The sequence below is a fragment of the Phoenix dactylifera genome, chromosome 4 (assembly GCF_009389715.1).
Source record: "Phoenix dactylifera cultivar Barhee BC4 chromosome 4, palm_55x_up_171113_PBpolish2nd_filt_p, whole genome shotgun sequence".
NCBI lineage: Eukaryota > Viridiplantae > Streptophyta > Magnoliopsida > Arecales > Arecaceae > Phoenix > Phoenix dactylifera.
In genome coordinates, this window is record NC_052395.1 from 21,476,465 (window position 1) to 21,499,089 (window position 22,625).

The 22,625-nt window shown below is 36.6% G+C and overlaps 2 protein-coding genes across 3 annotated transcripts; one reads left to right on the plus strand and one right to left on the minus strand.

Annotated features, from left to right (window-relative positions):
• Positions 1 to 3,005: 3,005 nt before the first annotated feature.
• Positions 3,006 to 7,967, minus strand: LOC103707166 (probable NAD(P)H dehydrogenase (quinone) FQR1-like 1). The gene is made up of 4 exons (XM_008791553.4): positions 7,815 to 7,967; positions 5,598 to 5,691; positions 4,382 to 4,644; positions 3,006 to 3,568 (listed from the first exon to the last, which is right to left on the minus strand). Exons 1-4 carry the CDS (start codon positions 7,835 to 7,837, stop codon positions 3,337 to 3,339), a joined length of 612 nt encoding a protein of 203 aa, XP_008789775.1. The 5' UTR covers positions 7,838 to 7,967; the 3' UTR covers positions 3,006 to 3,336.
• A 3,712-nt stretch (positions 7,968 to 11,679) lies between these two features.
• On the plus strand, positions 11,680 to 14,847 carry LOC120110552 (zinc finger BED domain-containing protein RICESLEEPER 2-like). 2 transcript variants are annotated; one of them, XM_039125842.1, is made up of 5 exons: positions 11,680 to 13,603; positions 13,702 to 13,784; positions 13,895 to 14,028; positions 14,106 to 14,615; positions 14,719 to 14,847. In XM_039125842.1, the coding sequence occupies exon 1, from the start codon at positions 12,105 to 12,107 to the stop codon at positions 13,278 to 13,280; it is 1,176 nt and encodes a 391-aa protein (XP_038981770.1). In that variant the 5' UTR covers positions 11,680 to 12,104; the 3' UTR covers positions 13,281 to 13,603; positions 13,702 to 13,784; positions 13,895 to 14,028; positions 14,106 to 14,615; positions 14,719 to 14,847. The 2 variants fall into 2 exon arrangements, with proteins under 2 accessions (XP_038981770.1, XP_038981769.1); XM_039125841.1 differs by having other exon boundaries at positions 13,895 to 14,615.
• The last annotated feature ends 7,778 nt before the right edge of the window (positions 14,848 to 22,625 follow it).

The following is a 22,625-nucleotide window of genomic DNA, read 5'->3' on the forward strand; positions in this document are numbered from 1 at the left end:
TAGAGGCACTAGACCTAGATCGATATAATTTCTACTAACAGACTTTGACTTCTCAATCTTTTCAAAATATTCAATCGTCTAGTATTCTAGAAACACATGTTTGCTTCTGATAACTTTCTTATCAACCGGATCTTATAATCTGTAACCAAACTCTTCATGTGCATAATCTATAAAGATACACTGTTTAGACTTGCCATCAAGCTTGGATCTCTCATCTTTAGGAATGTGATCATATGACACATCGTTCCCAATCCACACTCTTTATGGTACATCATCTTTAAGAGAAACTAAAGGAGAAAGGTAGATCAAATCCACTGCAGTTTTCATTGCTTTACCTCAAAAGAATTTAGACAATTTAGTATGATAGAGCATACTCCGAATTCATTTACAAATAGTACGATTCATTCTCTTAGCAACTCTATTATATTGAGGTGTTTTAGAAATGGTTTTCTTAAGCCTGATGCCATAATCTCGACAATATTTCTCAAATGGACCTCTATATTCACTACAAAATGTTATGCTCGAATACACTTCAGTTGTTTTTTTCATTTTTCTTTCAACATTAGCATGAAAATGCTTGAATACATCGAGCACGTGGTCTTTAAATTTTAAAACCAAAGTTTATACTTTTCTAGAATGATCATTAATAAAAGTAACAAAATATAAAGCACCATCAAGAGTTCTAACATGCATATTGCAAAAATCGGTGTGAATTAAATCCAAATTATGTGATCTTCTATATAAAAATATAGCTTTATGTTGTTTGCCAGCTAAACAATGAGTACAAGTCTTTAAGAGCGTATCTTTAATAGAAAGGAGTTTCTTTTTGGACAGAATGTTAAGTCCCTTCTTACTTATGTGTCCAAGCTGTTTATGCCATAATTCAATGGAGGACTCTTCAACTGCATTCACCTCCCTCTTGCATAATTTTGCTTGTTTTATGTAAAGTGAGCTCGATTTCTTTCTTCTTGCTACTACTAGAGAATCTTTGGTAAGCTTCAATTTTTCTTTACCGAAGTGGTTATGGTAACCTTCATCATCAAGTACTTCAGTAGAGATCAAGTAGAGGCGGATATCTGGAATATGTCTCATATTTTTCAGCAGTAGTTGACATCCAATGCTGGTTTTTTAGCAAATGTCTCCCATGCCCACAATCTTAGTTGCTCCATTTTTCATCTTGACGCTGCCAAAATCACCACTAGCATAGGATGTGAAGAAGTCCCGCCAAAATCTGGAATGTCTTATATTTTTCAGCAGTAGTTGACATCCAATGCCGTTTCTTAGCAAATGTCTCCCATGCCCATAATCTTAGTTACTCCATTTTCCATCTTGACACTGCCGAAATCACCACTAGCGTAGGATGTGAAAGGAAGTCTCGTCGAGAAGTAACATGAAAAGAGGTACCTGAGTTAACAACCCAAGTACAATCCTGACATGTAAGGTTTATATAAGCATCATCACAAATAATATCGACATCACCATCAGATGTAACTGTTGTTGTATCTTTTTTTATTCTTTTCTTTACCTCTTCCCCTTAATTGCTCTCTTTTAACTTTTTTGCACTCTCTTTTCATGTGCCCTCGCTTGCCACAATGAAAACATTTGATCTCTTTTCTGAATTTAGACCTTTCCCTTGACTTATCATGATTTTTAGAAATTTGCAAGATTCTAGTTTTACTCCTCCCCCATCTTTCTTAACCAATGTCTCTGGCTGTATAGTTGTACCATGTTCTCTTTTTTTGGTCTCCTCATTAAGCATACTATCTTTTACCATTCTCAATGTTACTACATTATTAGGAGTTGAATTACTAAGTGACACAAATAGAGTTTTCCAACTATCATGCATTACTAAGTGACACAGATAGAGTTTTCCAACTATCAGGCAAAGAGCTAAACAACAACAATGCTTGCAGCTCATTATCTAACATCAGTTTCATAGCATTTAGCAGTTTTACCACATCCTAAAATCTGTTCAAATGCTCGGCCATTGAACTTTCCTCCTTAAACTTCATATTCACAAGCTTTCTGATCATGAATGTCTTGTTTTGTGCAGTCTTGCGCTTATAAAGAGTCTAATTTTTTCTATAAACTATGGACATTAATCTCCTTAGCAACATGATGAAAAATACTATCATCTATCCACTGTTTGATTAATCCATCTTTCTATTCATTTTATCCTATTTTTGCCGAGTTTTGTCACTTAGTTTGATACTATTTCATTTAATAGGATCATACAAATCTTTGCAAAATTGTAAATCTTCTATTTGGGGCTTCCAAATTAAATAATTGAAAGATGTGAGTTTAACTATATTGTTACTTAAATGCTTTTTCATTTAATCAACACAAGAAAATTCAGCCACTAGCAACCTACTCTGATACCACTTTGTTGAAAAAATGCAATCAAGAAATAATAATGCTGTAAACTTTTTTTCCTCTTCGTTTTCTTTACAAGCAAAATAATTAAGCAATCAACACACAAAGAGGCAACATAATTTTTTTAACATAAAAAATTCTTCAATGTGAAAGAAGAAAAAACCATAAAACCTAGTCAAACAAAAAATTTCCACTATTTAGAATAATGGAATTACAATAGATCCTTTCTAGTTCAACTAGTGGCTGCATAATAAACAGCAAAATAGAAATTAAATCTCACCAAGTGTTGATGCTTAAAATAATCAATAGAGAAGAATTTTTAAAAAACCAAACCGTTCAATTTGTAGCTCTCAATGCCAAAAAGAACATACGAAAATTTTAGCTAAATCTGAATAAAATCAACCATCCGGTCGTTCGACAAAGTAGTATATTTTTTTTCTTTTTCTCTATTTTTTTCTTAAACTACCATCTTATGCTTCTTTTTTTTTTTTAATATCAAATGAGATGGGTCCCTCATGAGGAGGTACGAAACCAACAACCATAACTAAAACTCTGAGGTCTAAGAATGAGCTAATCAGTGCAGCACTCACGAAAGGCAGCAAGAAATAAAATTTGACTCTTAAGATGCGACATTTTTCTGCCAACTAGCAAAAATGATCAATCATTAAAAATGCTGCTTCAGAAAACACATAACAGAGGTACTTGTCAAATAGACATTTTATCCTGACAACAAAAATACATAGACACTTTGCTGATGGTCCCAAAAGAACAACAACATTATATTACCACAAACAAAATAGCCAACTTTATGTAAGAGCCTGTACTAACAGAAGATATATATCAAAGCCACTGGCTCAAAAAAATTAACAAAGCCCACAATTATTTTGACCCAATGGAAAATGATAAAAGAAAGATTGAAGTGAGGCATATAGAATGGCAAATGACTGTGGAGGTATAAGCAGATCAGGCAGATCCCTTGAGCTTCTTTGCAATTATGGCAAAGTATTTTCCCTGATGGAAAGCTTGCTCCAATTCAAGCTCAGTTGGGCATCTTGAACCATCCCCAGCAAATGTTCCAGCCCCATAGGGGCTGCCTCCCTTCACCTTCTCCATCTCAAACATGCCAGCCCCAAAAGTGTATCCAATGGGCACGAAGATCATTCCATGGTGGGTCAGCTGAGTTATGGCTGTTAAACTGCAAAAGAGAAAAGAGTTGATGGGACATAAATTTTTTTTCTTTTCTTCTGTTTTGTGCTCTTCATACGAAGTTCATTATTTTTTAAAATAATGTAGCATAATCTACAGGAAATAATATTATGTCATGACAGTAGCACTGGTTTTACTTCAAATTATTATTGGAGTAAGGCCTGCGAAATTCCATGTGAATAGTGAGTCAGAAATATAGCAACCATCAAGGAGGCCTGTGAGAGCTAAGGACAGATGTAAAAGTGATGCTTTGCCGAGGCTTTTCGAATTTTTATTTTTTTCAAGAATCTTAGACTAGGTTTAAGTTAGATTTTCATATGGTGATGACTTGGGATAACAATAATAAAGAAAAAGGATGGAAATGGTGGAACTGGAAAAGCCCAATATGGTTACAAAATTGTATAGCAATAAGTGGTCCAACAAGAATCATTGTACTGAACTTTAAAGTTGGATTGATCTCATGAAATTTTGAGGCAATATTCATGGTAATGGTGTGACCTTGGCAGCAATACATGGTAAGGCTATCTTTAAGCTGGAGTTTTATGCATTGAGAAATCATATATATTTGGCATATATGGAAGAGTCGGCAAAACATAAGGCTTGAAAAGGATAAGTTGTTGGAGATGAGGGTTGTCAAGGCAATAGGAGTTCATTTCTCCAGAACCATAGTATTGTTTAAGTCCAGAAGATGTCTAGTTCTGAATAACAATCTCTTGAGAATTTCAGGACATGCTGCAATAGTGTAAATAAGCAATTCAAGAAGTCCAGAATGTTCATGATAATAGAGCATCATAATGCTTACGCGGTAGTCTCTTGTCCACCGCCTTGAGATCCAGTGCTGAAGAAGATTCCTGCAGGCTTCCCTGCAAGCTGCTGCATTCGCCAGAGACCTCCAGTTGCATCAAGAAATGCTTTGAACTGTGCTGCCATCATACCAAATCTCGTTGGGAACCCAAATATTAATCCATCAGCCTCAGCAAGTTCATTTGGTGTGATGATTGGTACATCACTCTTAGGTGGTGCACTCATCTTTGCAAGAACCTCTTCAGGAAGTGTTTCAGGTACCTGTACGGTCAAAGTTAGACTAATTAAGAACAAGTTGTTACAAGATTAAAAGAAGCAGCAGCATCACTATGCTTTACTGGGAATGTCTGAAAATTGTAACATGCAGGCTGTGCAATCGCCTTTTCACCCAAAGGATACTCCACCTTATTTACCCAAAAAACTTCTAGTTGCCATTTAGCACTTCAAGTAAAAGAAAGTATCAAAGGATAAATATTACAACTACAGGATTTTTGAGTGCCATTGATTAAGAAAAACCAAACATTGAAAACATATGAATCATCTCTGAAAGAATTGTCCTTAAGACCCATATTTACAGAATAGCATGCCAACTGATACCATGACAGCAGAAAAACAGATACAATATAGCATGAGGGTGGAAGACTGCAGGGATAATTGGGACTACAATGATATACTGTTTTCTTTTAGGAGGAGAAGAGAACAAAAAAACTCTTCTAATTATGTAGCTAAACAAATAATATTATCAATGTATAAAATCAACATTTAGTGGACACAGCAAGCCCATCTCCATTGTGCTGCTAATAGGTTTTGCATCATCTACCATAACTAGAGACAAAGGTTTTACTTGGGAGTCCACAATCATTTAGAAATAAGCTCAAACATAATTCCTGTGCATTTTACCAGACTAAGGGTATTAGATTTCATTTACATACATGTTGAAGGCTACATAGTTCCAGAACTCACATTATGTTTCATAATAGCCAAGATCAACCCAACAACCCAATAAATATAGAAATGTTCCTTAATACCTAACTCCACATACATAGACATATAAATCCACTTTTGTATCTGACTGAAAAAAGAGATTTTTCCAAGCATTGATTTGACAGATAAAGAAATATCGGTCAAAAAGAGCTGGTAAAGTAATGATAACTGCAGATATTTAAAATGTATACGCACTGAAAGTAGATTAGGATGGACTGAAAAGCACAAACCTGCCATAGCTTAGCTTCCACTCCTTCGACAGATGTGGCACCTTTCTTGATCTCCTCTGCCAACTTCTCAACATGACCATACATCGAGTAGTACCTGTACACACATTAAAAGATGGCACCTGTATTTGAATAAGAAATTGTTTCTAAAAGCATTATGATGAGTACATAGCAAGAAAGATAATATGACAGCTTCATTTCATATTTTTAATATACAAAATATAAATTTAAAAACACAATTTGGTAACAGACTGTCATTATTTATTCTGTGGCACCACGGCGTGTCCTTCACCTTCCTTTCCATTAATATCCAAAGTAGAGGCTTAACTATAGAAAGAGAAAATGGAAAATGGGCAGTTGCAGCATGCTCAGAACATATCAACACAAAATATAATTAGTGATAGCAGTATTTAACAAAAAACAAATACACAAAGGGAAGTAGTCACTTAGTGTTGATATAATTAATAAGGCAAAACAGTTCTAAGGCATGAGGCAATCATGTCACCGAATAAACTGAGAAAGGAAGAATGTTACTTCATAATAACAAGCAAAAAAGTAAACCAGAGGTCAAATTAACTGGTTTGTTACGGGTGAGCATCTTGATTAGTTCAGCATTATATAGTATTCTGGGTTCAATGCTGGACTAGTATGCATATATAAAGAAATGTACAGGGACACTCCAGGGGATGATGAAAAAGACAGCAAACCATTGTAGCTCACTCTCAGACTTAATTTGAAAGTGAAAGTAAAAACATGAGTTTTTGCCTGTCATTCAGAAATTGTCAATCCTAAATTGTATATACACTTGCTGAAATACTTTGCACAGAAATTGCTTCAATGATCTAGTATTCAAAGACGAATGAATATTATTAAATCGGTGAGAGATGGAGAAAGATGAAATTCTTCATGTTAACATTAAGCAAAAAACATATATATCCCTTGCACTATATCATTTTATGATCCATACAATGTGAAGAATAATTAAGACTCGAGCGTCTGCAGGTCTTATTCTATATCGGGCCTTCTAGAAGCCGGTAATTGATAGTTCAAATGGTTTCACTTGCAAAGAATACAAAGAAACAAAAATCAGTTGATGTAACAGAGCTTTTTTTTAACGATAGACAAAAATTGCAAAGGTTAGTTATCTGTCACGCAAAATTTAATATACAACACTGAAGAATAGAATTATATTAAAAAAGTTTCTTATGCTTGTTAATACTTGTCATAACAAGCAGACACAACATGAATAGGAAACTTCTGGTAAGCAATCAACGTCATCGCAATAACGACAAACACAACATGAATAATAACAACCCCTATATAACCAAGGACAACTTCAAAAGGCACATAAAGAATTAAGTCGAAAACCATCCAGAAACTCCACTAATCATACCCACAAACCTACCATGCTGATACGACCTTGAGCTCCAACAAATAACACACAGCCAGACAACTAAATCACATAAAGAGAAAGCTAAAGATTCGACTCTTTCGTTATCTTCTTTTTTCTTTATTGGTTAGTTAGCATAGTTGGTTTCCTCAACAGATGGAGCTGGAATTCATATCAAGAAATCATTAGAAAAATAAAATTGAAACATTTTATAATAACCAAATTTTATTAATTTTCCAGATAATTTGGAGTCAAGCACATGAAGCAGAGCATAGAGAACTAAACCCTAATACTCCAAATGATCTAACTTTCTGCCAAAGACTCAGAAATATTCAATGTCAAAGAATCAGAAATATTCAAGAACAAGAACCACACAAGAAATTTAAAAGGGAGAGAATAAAAATAGCATCAATTTATTCACTCCCAAACTTCAGATCACTACACAATCATCTCGATTAATAATAATTTGAGAACTACAGCTAACGATCAATCAAGAAACGAATGAACGATGAGCAAAAAAACTCGACGAGTTCATCAGTATTCCAATAGGACAATAAAGGGGTAAAAGTCCATTTCCCCACCAAATCTACAAATATGAAGATTTCGTCAAAAAAGGGAAGAAATCAACGCCATAGATTGATTAAATCGAGTTTCCAAGATACTTCCAACCCAAACTAATTCTCCATGAATCACCAGAAAATCTGGGGAAAGAATTCATTAGAAATCAAGAAACGCATAACATAAGAATGGAACCGCAGGAGAAAGAAATTGACACGAAGATAGACCAAGAGGGACATAGAGAATGAATTAGGGGTTCTTGAAACACCTACACTATATAAACCTTGGCCGCCATTAATGGAGATCTTGGAGCTCTACCGGTCTGCTTCGGAAGGAGAAGTTGAGAAGAACCTCCTTTCTTTAATTTATATCTTTCTAGCTTTTGGAAAGGACGACGGAGAGGGTCGGGTATTTATAGAGGGAACCCAGCTCGACTGCGCTGACGTCCGTATTATTTAAGTGTTACAGTAGACTTAAACCCTATCTTATTCAGTAATCTCTGATTGGTCTGCTTTTAATAAAAATTAGTAGCCAGCTGCTTTCCTAATGACCACCTTGGCCCTTGATGTCATCCCCATCATCTCCCATCAATGCCGAGAAATTTTTTAAATAAATCCCAACTCTCAATCCTGATTCAAGATTCGTGCTTTGATATGATTATTAAATTAGGTCGCGAAATAGATTAGAAGTTATGTGGAGCTGAAAACCTTGTCGTGAATCTGACGGTCCGGATTCATTTTAGAGGCCCCGAAAGGAGAGCAGGCGGTAAGTTAACCGGGAGGATTTCCGCTTGCATCTAAGTTGGAAAGTTGAAGTGTTCGTTATACCCCCAGTTATGAGAACTATACCCTAAATGTGCGCAGCGGAGCGTACATCTCCCGTGAAGGGGGCTATATTGCGGGAGATCTGATAATTTTAATAAATTCTAATAATTTCTTTTTTCTTGTATCAGCGCAAACAAGGCAGGAAGCTAATCTGAGCCGTTGACTTGTTCGTAATCTGGACTCGGAATCAATAGGATTCTTCTATATCGGCTGATGCTGACCGTCGGATGATGGAGTCTGAAGGCAGAAAGTCAAGCCTGGGGAACACGGTCCAGGCTCCATTGGTCTCAGAGTTTGATCTACGAGTATATAATTTCTCCACGTGGACATTTGCGGCTCCAGAACTCCCCGGCAGCGTTAATTAAAGAAAGCCTTACAATTGGTCGTATTTACGTTTCTGGCACTTAAGCCCGCGTATTGGCCAGCGAAGCATGACGAGGGGCAACGCTGGATGCTGGGAGCCCACGCGTTTCTCCAGGCCCCAGGGGACCACGTTAATCTTCGGTAACCTTACATGGCACGTACAAGCATTGAGATTTTCACGCGCGCGCACGCGCACGCGCACGCGCACACGCAGTCAGAGAAAGAAAAGACTAAACAGAAAAAAAAAAAAACAAAACAGAAATCAAGGTTTCAGTGTTGATCCCAACATTAGGATTTTTTTTTTATTTCATAAAAATAAGTTTAAAAATCATTATTTTGTTAGATAAATAACTAATAGTATAAAAATAAAATTACCAAAGTTGAGGTCAGGGCTGGTCTGAGAACGTAGGCGATCCCGCCAATAGAAGGCCTCTGGAAGGCTGACCAAAAGAAAGCAAAGGCCCATATAAAACGGGAACAGGAGCTAATATGAGTCTTTCCCCTTGATGGAAGGGGGGTGGGGAGTTTCCTTGGCTAGGGGCAATTTGGAAAGTTGGGGACAGTAGTTTTGTTTTGGGTGGAGAGAAAGAGAGAGGAGGGATTTGGTTGGCTTGATACACGTCTGAAGCCACTCTAATCTTTCATCCCTTCTCTTTTTTGGTTTTGGTCTTGGTTTTCCTTCCCTCACATTACTCCTGATCCAGCTGGGCCATGAGGAAGAAAGAAAGGGGGATTGGAGACTTCTTGGAGGGTAGACTGTAGAGAAAGAAACGGAGGGAGGGGGGGTTGAATGGCTGCTGTGCTGTGATGTTGCAGTGGCTGCTTGGGTACTCACGTTAAGGGGAGATGGTGGGATGGGACTTTTATTAATTAGATAGAGTGAATTTCCCATAATGCCTCTACTTTTTTTTATAGAGAGGTTCCTTTCTGTACAAATTCTTTCCTTTACCTTAACCATGAACTGCCATGGGATAACCTTTTCCGATTCTGCGCCCCCCCCCCCCCCCCCTTCTGAGAACACACACACACAATTAAATATATTGTGGCGGCCATCCAATTATTATCACAACTATAAAAATATGATGGCTTTATTTTAAAAATATTGTCGTCCATTTGATTATAGTTTCTCTTATGTTCTTGGTGCAGGCGGAGTTAGGTTAGTTGAAAACATATTGCATCACTTTCGGTTAATGAGTTGAATTCAGAATTGATAACCCTAATTAGTTAATTTGATTTTAGATGACGGAATCTATATTATCTAGACGGTTGTCCGAGTACTGTTAAAAAAGAAAATTTGTGTGAGCAAAAACAGGTTAGACTATTAGGCAAAACCCGCTTAAGACCCGACCCGACCCGCATTTTAGGACCCGCGGGGCCGGGTCGGGTCCTAAATTTGGACCCGTTCTATTTTTCGGGTCGGGTCGGGTCTGCCCAATTTCGACCCGCACCCCGACCCGACCCGACCCAATTTTTTGGACCATTTTTTTAAGACATGCAGCCCATTGGGCCGCAGGCCCGCAGTGCTACTGACTACTGTGCTCTGTGCTTTGCCCGCAGCCCGCAACGGATGATATATAAATCATCCGCTGGACCGCTTCACCTGTTGGACCCCTTCCTCCCTTTTTCTCTCCCGTGCGGCGCAGCGGCTGTGCCCAAGCCCTAGATCTCCCGTGCGGCGGAGGATCATCTGGAGGAGACGAGGACGTCGAGGAGTAGACCGCTTCCGTGCTCGGTGCCCTAGATCTCCCGTGCGGCTGTGCCCTAGATCTTGAGCTGCGGCGGAGGATCATTTGGAGAAGAGTAGCCCGCTTCCGTGCTCGGTGCCCTAGATCTTTCGACTTCCGACTCCCCATTCCGCGGATCTCCCTCTTCCCATTCTTCGGCGTCCCAAGGTATGTCCCTCCTCCAGTCCTCCGTATTTTTTTTAGCATAGGCCGGGAGATGGTTCCGGCGAAGGGGGCTTATCTTGTAACAGGGCAACGACGCCGGACTTGAGGGAGAGGGAGAGGGAGAGGTGGGGGTCGTCGGGGTCCTCGAGGATAGTCGGAAGATTTGGAGGAGGGGCGTGCCACACTTGGGGAGCATCATTTCGGCCTACTTGTTTTATTTTCTACCAATCTGTGAGATCTAACCTAGTTTGCACAATTTTTTTGAGATTTAATCATAGTTTTCAAGATTTTATATGCACGACATTCTCTCTGCTAAAGTCTTCCTTGATCTGGTTTTGAACAGTGCTGTGGTTTTTGTTTTTTTTTGCATAACTTGTGATATTCTGCAAGAGGTTTTGAACAGTGCTGTGGTCTTCCTCGATCTACTTTCTCTGCTTGGGTCTTGACTGGAGGATCCATATAGTAGGGATTTCTATAGTTGGCTTTGCATGCTGTAAATTATGAAAAAACATGGATGGTGGAGAATGAAATTCAATGAATACGCTATAAGCCTATGAAATAGGTTAATGTCCGTATGCCTGTATATTAATTAGCTCCTGTATATTAATTAGCTCACAATAAGTTTAGATTGTCCGTATGCCTGTATATTAATTAGCTCCTGCTAGTGTAACTGTGTAACAGTGTAAGTGTGTAACTATTCAATTGAAATCTGTACTCTCAAGTTGAAGTTTCTACTCTGAAGAAGGAATTTATTTATTTATATTTTTGGTGGCAAATTTTTGTCCTTATATAAATTTAAAATATTTGTTACTTATTCAGTTATTTGTCATAGATATACATCGTTATTAAGCCGTTAATTTTTTTGTTTTCATTGTATAAAGTTGCATTTTATGCTCATACATCTTTATTTAATGCTTGCATGCAAAATAGGTTAATGTCCGAGATGGATAGCAATGAAAACATGGCTGAAGTTTCAAGTGTACTTCGTTGTAGTGGTTCTCAAGTAATGGAGCCTTCTAATACAGATAGCTCTAAAACGAACAGAAAAAGAAGGTCGGAGATATGGAATCATTATTGTGAGGTAGAAAATCAAAAAGACAAGGCTAGATGCAATTATTGTCATTTTATTTTTTCAGCTGATCCTAAAAATGGGACAAGCCATCTTCACAAACATGCAAATATTTGTAAGGCAAAAAAATATAATGATAAGAAACAGAAAATATTAATAGGCACCGTGACTTCAAAAGATGGTGTTCCATTGAACGAGTTAGTTCCCTATTCATTTGATCAGGAAAGAAGTCGTGAGGACCTTGCAAAGATGGTAATTCTACAAGAGATGCCATTTACAACAGTTGAACATCCAGCATTTCAGACCTTTGTTAGGAACCTTAGACCAGAATTTCATATTGTTTCAAGGACAACATTGTCTTCTGATTGCTTTAAAATTTATGAAAAGGAAAAATGAAGACTTGAAGATTTGTTCAAGATGAACCGTGGAAGAATCAGCTTAACATCGGACATGTGGACATCAAATCAAACATTGGGATACATGTGTCTCACTGCACATTATATCACTAATGATTGGAAACTGAAAAAGCATATTATCAATTTTAAGTTGGTTCCTTCACCACATACAGGCTTAGTCATTAGTGATGCTATAGCTAACTGTATTTTATCTTGGAATATTGAGAAAAGGTTGGGTTCAATCACTCTTGATAATTTGTCAGCAAATACAGTTGTAGCAACAGAACTTCAAAAACAATTTAAAAAAGATTTACTTTTGGATGGTAAATTCTTTCATGTGCGTTGCTGTGCACATATTCTTAATTTGATTGTGAAGGATGGGTTGAAGGTAGCGGAGGGTGCTATTCATAGGATCCGCGAGGCTGTTAAATATATAAAATCATCTCAAGGAAGGTTGGAATTATTTATGGGAATTGTGAAACAATTCAAGATGAATGGTAAAAAACGGATATGCTTAGATGTACCTACTCGTTGGAATTCTACATATCTCATGTTAAATGATGCTATACAATTCAAGGATGTATTTATGCGACTTGTGGCCCGGGATCCTAATTTTGAAGGTGCGCCAACTGAGGAAGATTGGTCTCAAGGCATCATTATTTGTGACTTCTTAAAGGTTTTTCATCTTATAACTGAAGTTTTTTCACAAACAAAAAATCCAACTGCAAATTTGTATTTCTATGAGATTTGGAGAATAAATATGCTCTTGATTGAAGAATCTAGGAGTTCAAATGCAGTTGTGATGATGATGGCTTTAAAGATGCAAGAAAAATTTGACAAGTATTGGAAGGAATGCTCTCACATTCTTGCTGTAGGGGTTGTCCTTGATCCAAGACATAAGATGAATCTTATTAGATATTGCTTTCAGACAATCCATGGTAATGATGATCGTGCTTCATTTGAGATCAACAAAGTGCATGATGTTCTTCAAACTTTGTATGATAATTATGCAATTTTATATGGCACAAATGTCTCTCTTAATCAAGTGGATGAGAGGGTGTCTACATCCCATGGTGGAAGAGATGAGAATCGTTTTATGCATGGCTATAAAGAATTCATCCATGGAGTACAAGTTACCCAACCATCTAAGTCAGAATTAGAGACTTATTTGGAAGAGAAGGTATTTTACGATCTCTAATTTGGATGCTTACATTAAAATATTAGTCAATAATACTAATAAAAATGACATGCCATTTAATTTTTTGGAGCAGATTCATCCATTAGAAGATCAAAATTTTGACATTCTACAGTATTGAAAATTCAATGAATCAAAATATCCAATATTGTCTAGGATGGTACGTGATATCTTGGCAATTCCCATTTCTACCGTTGCATCTGAGTCTGCCTTTAGCACTGCTGGCAGGGTTTTGGATGATTTTCGTAGTAGTCTATCTCCGAATACGGTTGAGGTATTGGTGTGCACACAGGATTGGCTTCGAGACAGCTTGCCTCATCTTGCAGGTTCAATTTCTATAACATTCATAAATTTTATCATGCATCAGTTGTACTAGTGCTTTAAAACTTTGAGATTTTTAATTTCATATTTTCTTCATTTGTAGATGATCCACCTTCTCATACAAAATACAAGATTGAAGATTACGAAACTGTTGTTGATATTAATATCGATGATTAACTTATGCTGGTAAGTAGTAGAGTTCATCTTCATTATTATGCTTACATTTGAATTCTCCGATTTGCATCATTTCATGTGACATGACCACCTACTTGCATCATTATATATGTTGCTATCAGATGTAGGTGCAAGCAAAGAGAAATTTATGATTCCATGTGTTCAAGTTAGAAGGATGTATACATTGCATGACAAACCTGTTTACATAACCAGCAAAGACAGCATAACTTCAAAGCTCCTGCACAAACATAAAAGTGTACTCATTGATGCTTAAACTTTATAATTTTATAGTATAATGATCGTAAACTGATGTTGCTTCTTTGCTTTATGCAGGATGGTGGTAATCTATCTTAACTAATGGGACAAGTCATCTTCACTGAACATGATGTTGATGTTGATGTTGATGTTGATGTTAATTGCATGATGTTGATGTTGTGATGCATCCTTTTGGATTGTCATATGGGGTAGAATTTTGCTGTGATGTAGTAAATTGTAATGTTGTGATCCTAAAACTGTGACCCAGGTTGTAATGTTGTTGTTTGGATTGTCCTTTGTCATATGGGGTTGAATTTTACTTTGAAAAATCCTGTGATGCTAATACTGTAACCAGCTTTGATTATAAACTTACATCTTAGTGCATAGGTGGTGGAATTGAAGTGTCTATTGGCCTTTGTCCTGTATGTCTCATGTTTACTAGTGGATATCAATAATTGGAATGGTTTGAGAAAGAAGTTGTTATAATTCTTTAGGTGTTTGACTCCTCCTGACAAGTGTGTTTTTTGTTTCTTCTTTTCTTGATGCAGACGAAGTGAACCAAGAAGGCTGGAATTGTTGGCAAATATGGTAACCAAATTCTTCATAGCTGTTTTCCTTTGCTTGTCTATTTCTACCATTGCAGTAGCTGTTGCCTATTTTCTCCGATTCATTGTCATGTCTTGGGATCCAGGTACCAGATATGGTGCTAGTTTGCGAAAGCAAATCAAGAAAATGGAAGTCTCCCAGCATGCCAAGTATTTCTGTGAGTTCTGTGGAAAGGTATCATCTCATCTCTTGCATTGAGACTATCTTGTTGTTGATTATTATCTTATTATATGCTGACTGCAAAATGCTTTTTTTATTGCTCGTTATGAAGTAAGAAAATTGTGCTTAAATTTTAATCTTCGCAACATCAACTCGAAGTGGACTGAAGTCTGCTGAAAAGAGATAGGTATCTAAATACAGTTGGGAATTTATGATGAATCAAGTTAACAGAAGGCACTGAGTTGAATTAGTAGAATTCATGAAGTTCATGTTCAAAATTTAGTGTTCCAAATGACCACCTACTTGCATCATTATATATGTTGCTATCAGATGTAGGTGCAAGCAAAGAGAAATTTATGATTCTATGTGTTCAAGTTAGAAGGATGTATATATTGCATGACAAACCTGTTTACATAACCAGCAAAGACAGCATAACTTCAAAGCTCCTGCACAAACATAAAAGTGTACTCATTGATGCTTAAACTTTATAATTTTATAGTATAATGATCGTAAACTGATGTTGCTTCTTTGCTTTATGCAGGATGGTGGTAATCTATCTTAACTAATGGGACAAGTCATCTTCACTGAACATGATGTTGATGTTGTGATGCATCCTTTTGGATTGTCATATGGGGTAGAATTTTGCTGTGATGTAGTAAATTGTAATGTTGTGATCCTAAAACTGTGACCCAGGTTGTAATGCTGTTGTTTGGATTGTCCTTTGTCATATGGGGTTGAATTTTGCTTTGAAAAATCCTTTGATGCTAATACTGTAACCAGCTTTGATTCTTTATGAATAGCAATTCCAAGTTGCAACTGTTCAAATGTTTATGTTTTAGATGGAAAGTTGCACCTGTTCAAATGTTTTAGATGCAGGTACTTGCAGTCTCAATGTTGGACAAGTTGATTTTGTTTTAGATCTGAACCTATTTTGAATGTAACAGATGGATAAATGTGTTTTGAATAAGCTAGATCTAAACCTGGTTGATCAGTTTGCCTTCAATTTTTTTGGTGAAACGTATTCTGAACCGGTTTTGAATGTAACAGATATTGAATTGTTGAGCTTGCAGCCTTTATTTTCACGCTTCCAGCCTTTCAGGAGGAATTGTTGAGCTTGCAAAAGGCTTCACCTGATGGTGAATTGGTGAATCGGTGATGGAGTATTGGAGTTGACAAAATATTGAATTAAAAATGCAAATCCGACCCGGACCCGATCCGGACCCGATCCGGACCCGACCCGGACCCGATCCGGACCCGACCCGGACCCGATCCGGACCCGACCCGACCCGAATGACCCATCGGGGTAGGTATGGACCCGACCCGACCCGATCCGTTTTTCAACCGGGTCGGGTCTGGGTCCAAAATTAGGACCCGAACATGCAACCGGGTCGGATCGGGGTCACCTAGGACCCGACCCAACCCGACCCATTTGCAGCCCTAGGCAAAAGCAGGTTACACAGGTAGGCTGAGTTTGAACTTCCCAACCCCAAGCCTAAAAGCTAAAATTTGTATGGGCTACGTGACAATTGTGGCATAAAATGTGGTTGTAGTTAGAGACCATAACTATAGCAAATGCTTAAAGCTTGATCTACCTAATCGTATCTATTGATTCGACTGGGACCAGCCCTAATGACCAGAAGAAAAGCCTTTAACAACTAGCCTTCTACCTGGCATAAAAGGATGGGTCAAATTTGTGTAACTGCAGTAGATTATGAACAAAAATCATATGGGGCGCGTACCATACTAGATCCTATGGTACGCGCTCCTATTTCGGCCACGTCAATATTTTACACGAATCTCAAAAAAGTGGATTGCGACCTATTTAAGTCGGCAAACCTATCTTATGGGAGTTTGAGTGGGACCGGCTTGGAGTGAGCTATAAGCAACAGCCTGAAAATTTTAATGTAGGCAAACTTATTTAGATACCCGGCATGTTTGACATTACCACTATGTTCATCTCGTTGGCCTTCTGACGACCGCAGCTTACTTTAAGCTATTGCAGTGGATCATGATGCAATTGTGGCATAAAATACCAATCCTTGTGTCCGACTTGGATGACCGGCAGTTTAAAGCTTTTTTTTTTTTCTGGTGTGTGTGCGCGCGTCAAAGAAAGTATAATATTTATTTATATAGGACGTGCCAACCCTGTAGCAGCTCAAGAAGAACAATGCGAGTAGTTAATACACCCAGATGACATAACGTCCATGATAAGGTCCATGACATGTGGTTCCGAAAGCGATGCATGGAATTGCTCGACCGAAAGAAGAAGATAATGTCCATGACATGTGGTTCTGAATTTATGACCGTGTGATCAGTGGAAGTTGGTGGGTCAGCAAGGATACCTCTATCGTGGTAGGTTCCCGCATAAAAGAAATAGGGGCCCACCACCATGTGGAACACTGGATGGGCACTTCTGAGTTCCGACCGTTAGGGTGCATGCTATTGTTTTGCATCCTCCCAAAATCCTGTTTGTCGGATATATTCAGGTTTTGGATTCAATATTTATTTAAGTTAGAATAAATATTAGTAATTTGCTAAAAGGAGATTGATAACCTACTCTCTGCTATGATAGGTTATCAATCTACCCATTTTTTATTAGACAAAAAATATCCTTACTTTTTTATAACTCTTAAGAATATTTTATGTTTTTTACCAACCTTATATTAATTCATCCTCTCAACCCCCAATTAATGCTCTATCCCTCTCTCTCTCTCTCTCACACACACACACACACGCACGCACGCGCGCGCGCACACATATATATATATATATATATGTAGATACATACATACATATAGATGTATGTATATATATAGATAGATATATGTATGTATATATACGTACGTGTGTGCGTGTGTGTGTGTGTATATATATATACATCCATATGTATGTATCTATATATATGTATATGTATACATACATACATACATACACACACACACACACACACACACACACACACACACACACATATATATATATATATATATATATATATATATATAACGGAGAGAGAAAGAAAGAGAGGGAGAGAGTATTAATTAGGGGGTTGAGAGGGTGAGTTAATATGGAATTGTAAAAATACATAAAATACCATTAAGAGTTATAAAAAGTAAGAATATTTTTTGTCTTAAAAAAAGGGGTTGATTGATAACATACCATAACAGAGAGTAGGTTATCAATCCCCTTTGCTAAAAATAGAACAGAGTTATCTTTTCAAGTCAACGCACACGTATTCCACTAGAAGCAGCTCAACAAATTTAGGAGCCTAAGGCGAACTTACTAATAATAATCATAATAAATGCATTTAGAAATTATTTGGGGCCTCAATGTATTTATGCCTAAGAATCTTTTGGGACCTCAATGTATTTATAGCTAAGAGTCTTTAGATTTGAGGGTCTTAATGCATTTATAGCTAAGACTGTTTTGGGGGCTCAATGCATTCATAGCTAAGAGTCTTTTGGGGGCCCCCAATGCATTCATAGCTAAGAGTCTTTAGGCTGGGGCCTTACCATCCTACTGCTTGAAGGTCTCTCAAACTGAATTTTTGCTATGATCCCGTCTAATGTCCATTCATCATTAATGGCCTCCACTCATGCTTTCATCAAAACATTCATTTCATTCTATATGCTTTTGAGAAACCATTCTGTTCTGGATGCTTAGCAGCACTCTTTTTTCATTGCAGTATAGTTGAACAAAAAATGAGTGATTTAATTTTTTGTTCTTCTATAAAAAAAAAAAAACTTTTTTCACTCCCTTTTGTTCATTGGGTTGGAGGGGTGGGGGGCTTAAACAATATCCGAAGCTTAATTTGATTTGATTTTTGAGCATGGAGTTTTTTTTTTTTTGGAAAGGAAAAAGTAAGGGCAAGTCAAATGCCTATATTTTACATGATGCAATTGCATATAAACTTTTTTTCTGCAAGCTGGTGGATCTTATAAAGTATTTCAATCAAATGTGCCCATAATATAGAGGTACTTTCTGGACGGTTTAGGAGCAATGCACTAGACGCAATGTGAATGGACAAAAGTCATATAAAGAGCTCTTTTTGTCAAAAATATAAAGGGATGAGCTTCTTCTATGTTCTTATTGTTGGAAATATATAATAGATTGTAATATAAAAATAGTAAATTCATAGTTTACTATAATTATTAATCACTCCGGATCAAACCTCACGTGATTAAACCTCACGAACAGTTGCTTTAAAATAGCCGTTGAAGATATAACAGGAACATTTACTTTAAAGTGGCTGTTGAAGATATAACACGAATAGTTGCTTTAGCAAAAAAAAGATATAAACGGTTATTTTAAAGTGACTGTTAAAGATATAATTTTTCAATCAAAAGTTTTACAATCTGTGCGAATCGTTCTTTGCTTCACGGACGGTTATGAATAAAGTCGGAAATTGCGACAACTTAAATTAATTGATTGGCAAGAGATGTGTCGTTTGATGCCAATAGATGCAACAAAAGAAGGATTATTTTGAAATAGAAAATGCACCAATTGGAAAGAGGCATCATATCTCTATAAATAGAGAGCCTTGGCTAGATTTGACAATATATGCAATATTTTATTTCTCCACTTCCGGCAATTTTATCAAAAGAAGTTTATTTCCTTTAGTTTCTAAAACAATTTCAGGAGAGTTTTTTGGAATCTCTTCAGAATTGCTATCTACAGAATTCCCTAAGGCTTTGTTGTATCCTGGGGGTGATTTGCTAGGAACCTAGTAGCAAACTCCTTTGAGTGGGGACAAATATCACCTTAAAGAAAGCGATTTTACGTGCCTCAAAGCCTTGAATTGTTCTACAATTTCCTTTATTTTCTTGTTTTCTCCCACTATCTTCAACAATTTTAAGGTGATATTTGCAATGGCTTTTGAATCAAGTACTGCCTTCAAAGTCATGAATCAAGATTTCGTCAAGTTAGATCGATTTGATGGAACTAATTTCACTCGTTGGAAAGACAAGATGACTTTTCTTCTCACTGCACTAAAAATCGCTTATGTGTTAGATCCAAGTCTACGGCCAATTCCTTCTGAAACTCCACAATATTTTGATCAAGTCAAAGAAGAATGAAAGAAGCGAGAGGATGATGAATTTGTTTGTCGAGGCCACATTTTGAACACATTGTCAGATCGTCTCTATGATCTCTATGTCTCTTTGAAGTCTCCACAAGAAATTTGGAAAGCATTAGAGGAGAAGTATACAACTGAAAGGCAAGGTACGGACAAATTTTTGATTATGAAATATTTTGAATTTAAGATGACTGATAACATACCAATCATGGATCAAGTACATGAATTGCAAGTTTTGGTTAGTAGACTCGGTGATCTTAAAATTATTATTCCCGAGTCACTTCAAGTGGGGGCAATTATTGCAAAACTTCCTCCCACTTGGAATGATTATAGGAAGAAACTTCTGCACCTGACAGAAGATTTAAACGTAGAACGAATACCAAAGCATCTAAGGATTGAAGAAGAAACTAGAAAACGAGATGCTCTGTATCTGAATTCTAATGTGAATTATGTTAGTAAAAAGGAGTCTAACAAAAACCAAAGAAGTCAGAAATTTTTCCAAGTGCAAAAGAAAGGTTCTAGCTTCAAGAAGAATATCAATCCCAACAAAAGGAATAAAATTTGTTATCATTGTGGAAAGAAAGGCCATTATATTCGTGAGTGCAGGCATCGTCACGATGAAAAGAAAGTCAGTCCAAGTTCAACCAACAATGAAAACAATGCAAACATGGTGGAAGAAGAGATCAAAGATCTTGTTGCTATGGTTTCTATATTGCAAATTAGTATGATTACAGAAATACATATGGCAACGGCCAACAAGTCGTCTGAGTGGTGGCTTGACTCTGGTGCTACAGTTCATGTTTGCAATGATAGAGATCAATTCAAGAGTTATGAAGGTGCTGCTGTTGGTCAAGAAGTACTAATGGAAAATTACAACCCTGCAAAAGTCCTTGGAAAAGGAATTGTTGAACTTCAATTTACTTCTGGAAAGAAACTGACTTTGTTAAATGTCCTGCATGTCCCAGAAATTAGAAAAAATCTTGTATTTGTTAGTCTGTTATGTAAGAAAGGCTTTAAAGTTGTTCTAGAATCTGATAAGGTGGTCCTTTCTAAGAATGGGATTTTTGTTGGGAAGGGATATTCTTGTAATGGTATGTTTAAACTCAGTCTTGATAACATTAATAAAGTATCATCACATTCTGCTTATATTGTTGATTCTTGTTCTTTATGGCATGCTAGACTAGCACATTTAAATTTGAAGTCATTACATTTTATGCATAAGCATGGATATATTTCTTATATGCATAAAGACAATAATAAGTGTGAAATTTGCATTCAAGCAAAAATCACTAAGAAGCCTTTTCCCAAGGTGGAAAGAAATACTCAAATATTGGAATTGGTACATTCCGATATTTGTGAATTGAATGGAATTCTAACAAGAGGTGGCAAATGCTATTTTATAATATTTATAGATGATTGCTCAAGATACACATATGTATATTTAATGAGAAGCAAAGACGAAGCATTTGACTTCTTTAAATGTTATATAGCAGAAGTAGAAAATCAAAAGGAAAAGAAAATTAAAATTCTTCGCAGTGATAGAGGTGGAGAATATTTTTCTAATGAATTTTCTGCTTATTGTGAAGAGCACGGTATTATACACCAAAAATCAGCACCATATACACCTCAACAAAATGGTTTGGCTGAAAGAAAAAATAGAACTTTAATTGACATGGTTAATGCAATGATTTTAAATGCTAAGTTATCTTTTAATTTGTGGGGTGAAGCATTGCTCACTACATGTCATGTTCATAATAGAATTCCATCCATGCAAATTTCTCCCTATGAATTGTGGAAAGGAAGAAAACCAAATTTAGACTATTTTAAAGTATGAGGGTGTTTGGTCTTTTATAGAGTTCCTGATCTAAAGAGAACCAAATTAGGGCCAAGAGCAATTAAAAGTGTGTTTGTGGGGTAAGCTCAAAATTCAAAAGCATATAGATTGTTAGACTTAGAGTCTAATGTTATAGTGGAAACTAGGGATGCAGAATTTATAGAAGATAAATTCTATATTGATTTTGTGCCTAAGTCTATTCCTACCATTGATAGCACACAACCCTCACAAACTGACTTAACTCCCACCATGTCAAACCATGAGAATAATAAAAGGAAGGAGCATAATACTTCTTTGGAGCCTAGGAAAAGTCAGAGAAATAGAAAAGAAAAGAATTTAGGCCCTGATTTAATTTCTTCTCAATCTATAGTCTTTCTTGTTGAAGGTAATAGAACCACTGTACTCAAGAAAATACCCATTTTATTAAATATTGAGGACGATCCTAAAACTTATAGTGAGGCAGTGTCATCAAGAGATGTAACCTTTTGGAAAGAGGCTATAAATGATGAAATGGACTCAATATTGTCTAACAATACTTGGGTTCTAGTGGACTTGCCTCAAGGATCAAAGCCAATTAGATGCAAATGGGTATTTAGAAAGAAGTACAATACAGATGGATCTTTACAAACCTTTGAGGCTAGATTAGTAGCCAAAGGGTTTACACAAAAGGAAGGCATAGATTATTTTGATACTTATGCACTAGTGGCAAGAATAACATCCAGTAGAGTTCTTATGGCATTAGCTTCAATTTATAAATTACATGTTCATCAAATGGATGTTAAAACAGCATTTTTAAATGGTGATCTTGATGAAGAGATTTATATGGAACAACCAGAAGGATTTGTTCTTCCTAGAAATGAAAGAAAAGTCTGTAAATTGGTCAAGTCATTATATGGTTTAAAGCAAGCACCAAAACAATAGCATG

Excerpts from the sequence above, each read along its gene's own strand:
- LOC103707166 (XM_008791553.4), bottom strand. The coding sequence starts at position 7,837 with ATGGCGGCCAAGGTTTATATAGT. Across the intron at positions 5,692-7,814 it reads GCGGCCAAGGTTTATATAGT|GTACTACTCGATGTATGGTC; the intron begins GTAGGTGTTTCA and ends ATGTGTGTACAG. Across the intron at positions 3,569-4,381 it reads GGTGGACAAGAGACTACCGC|TTTAACAGCCATAACTCAGC; the intron begins GTAAGCATTATG and ends TCTCTTTTGCAG.
- LOC120110552 (XM_039125841.1), top strand. The coding sequence starts at position 12,105 with ATGAACCGTGGAAGAATCAGCTTAACATCGGACATGTGGACATCAAAT.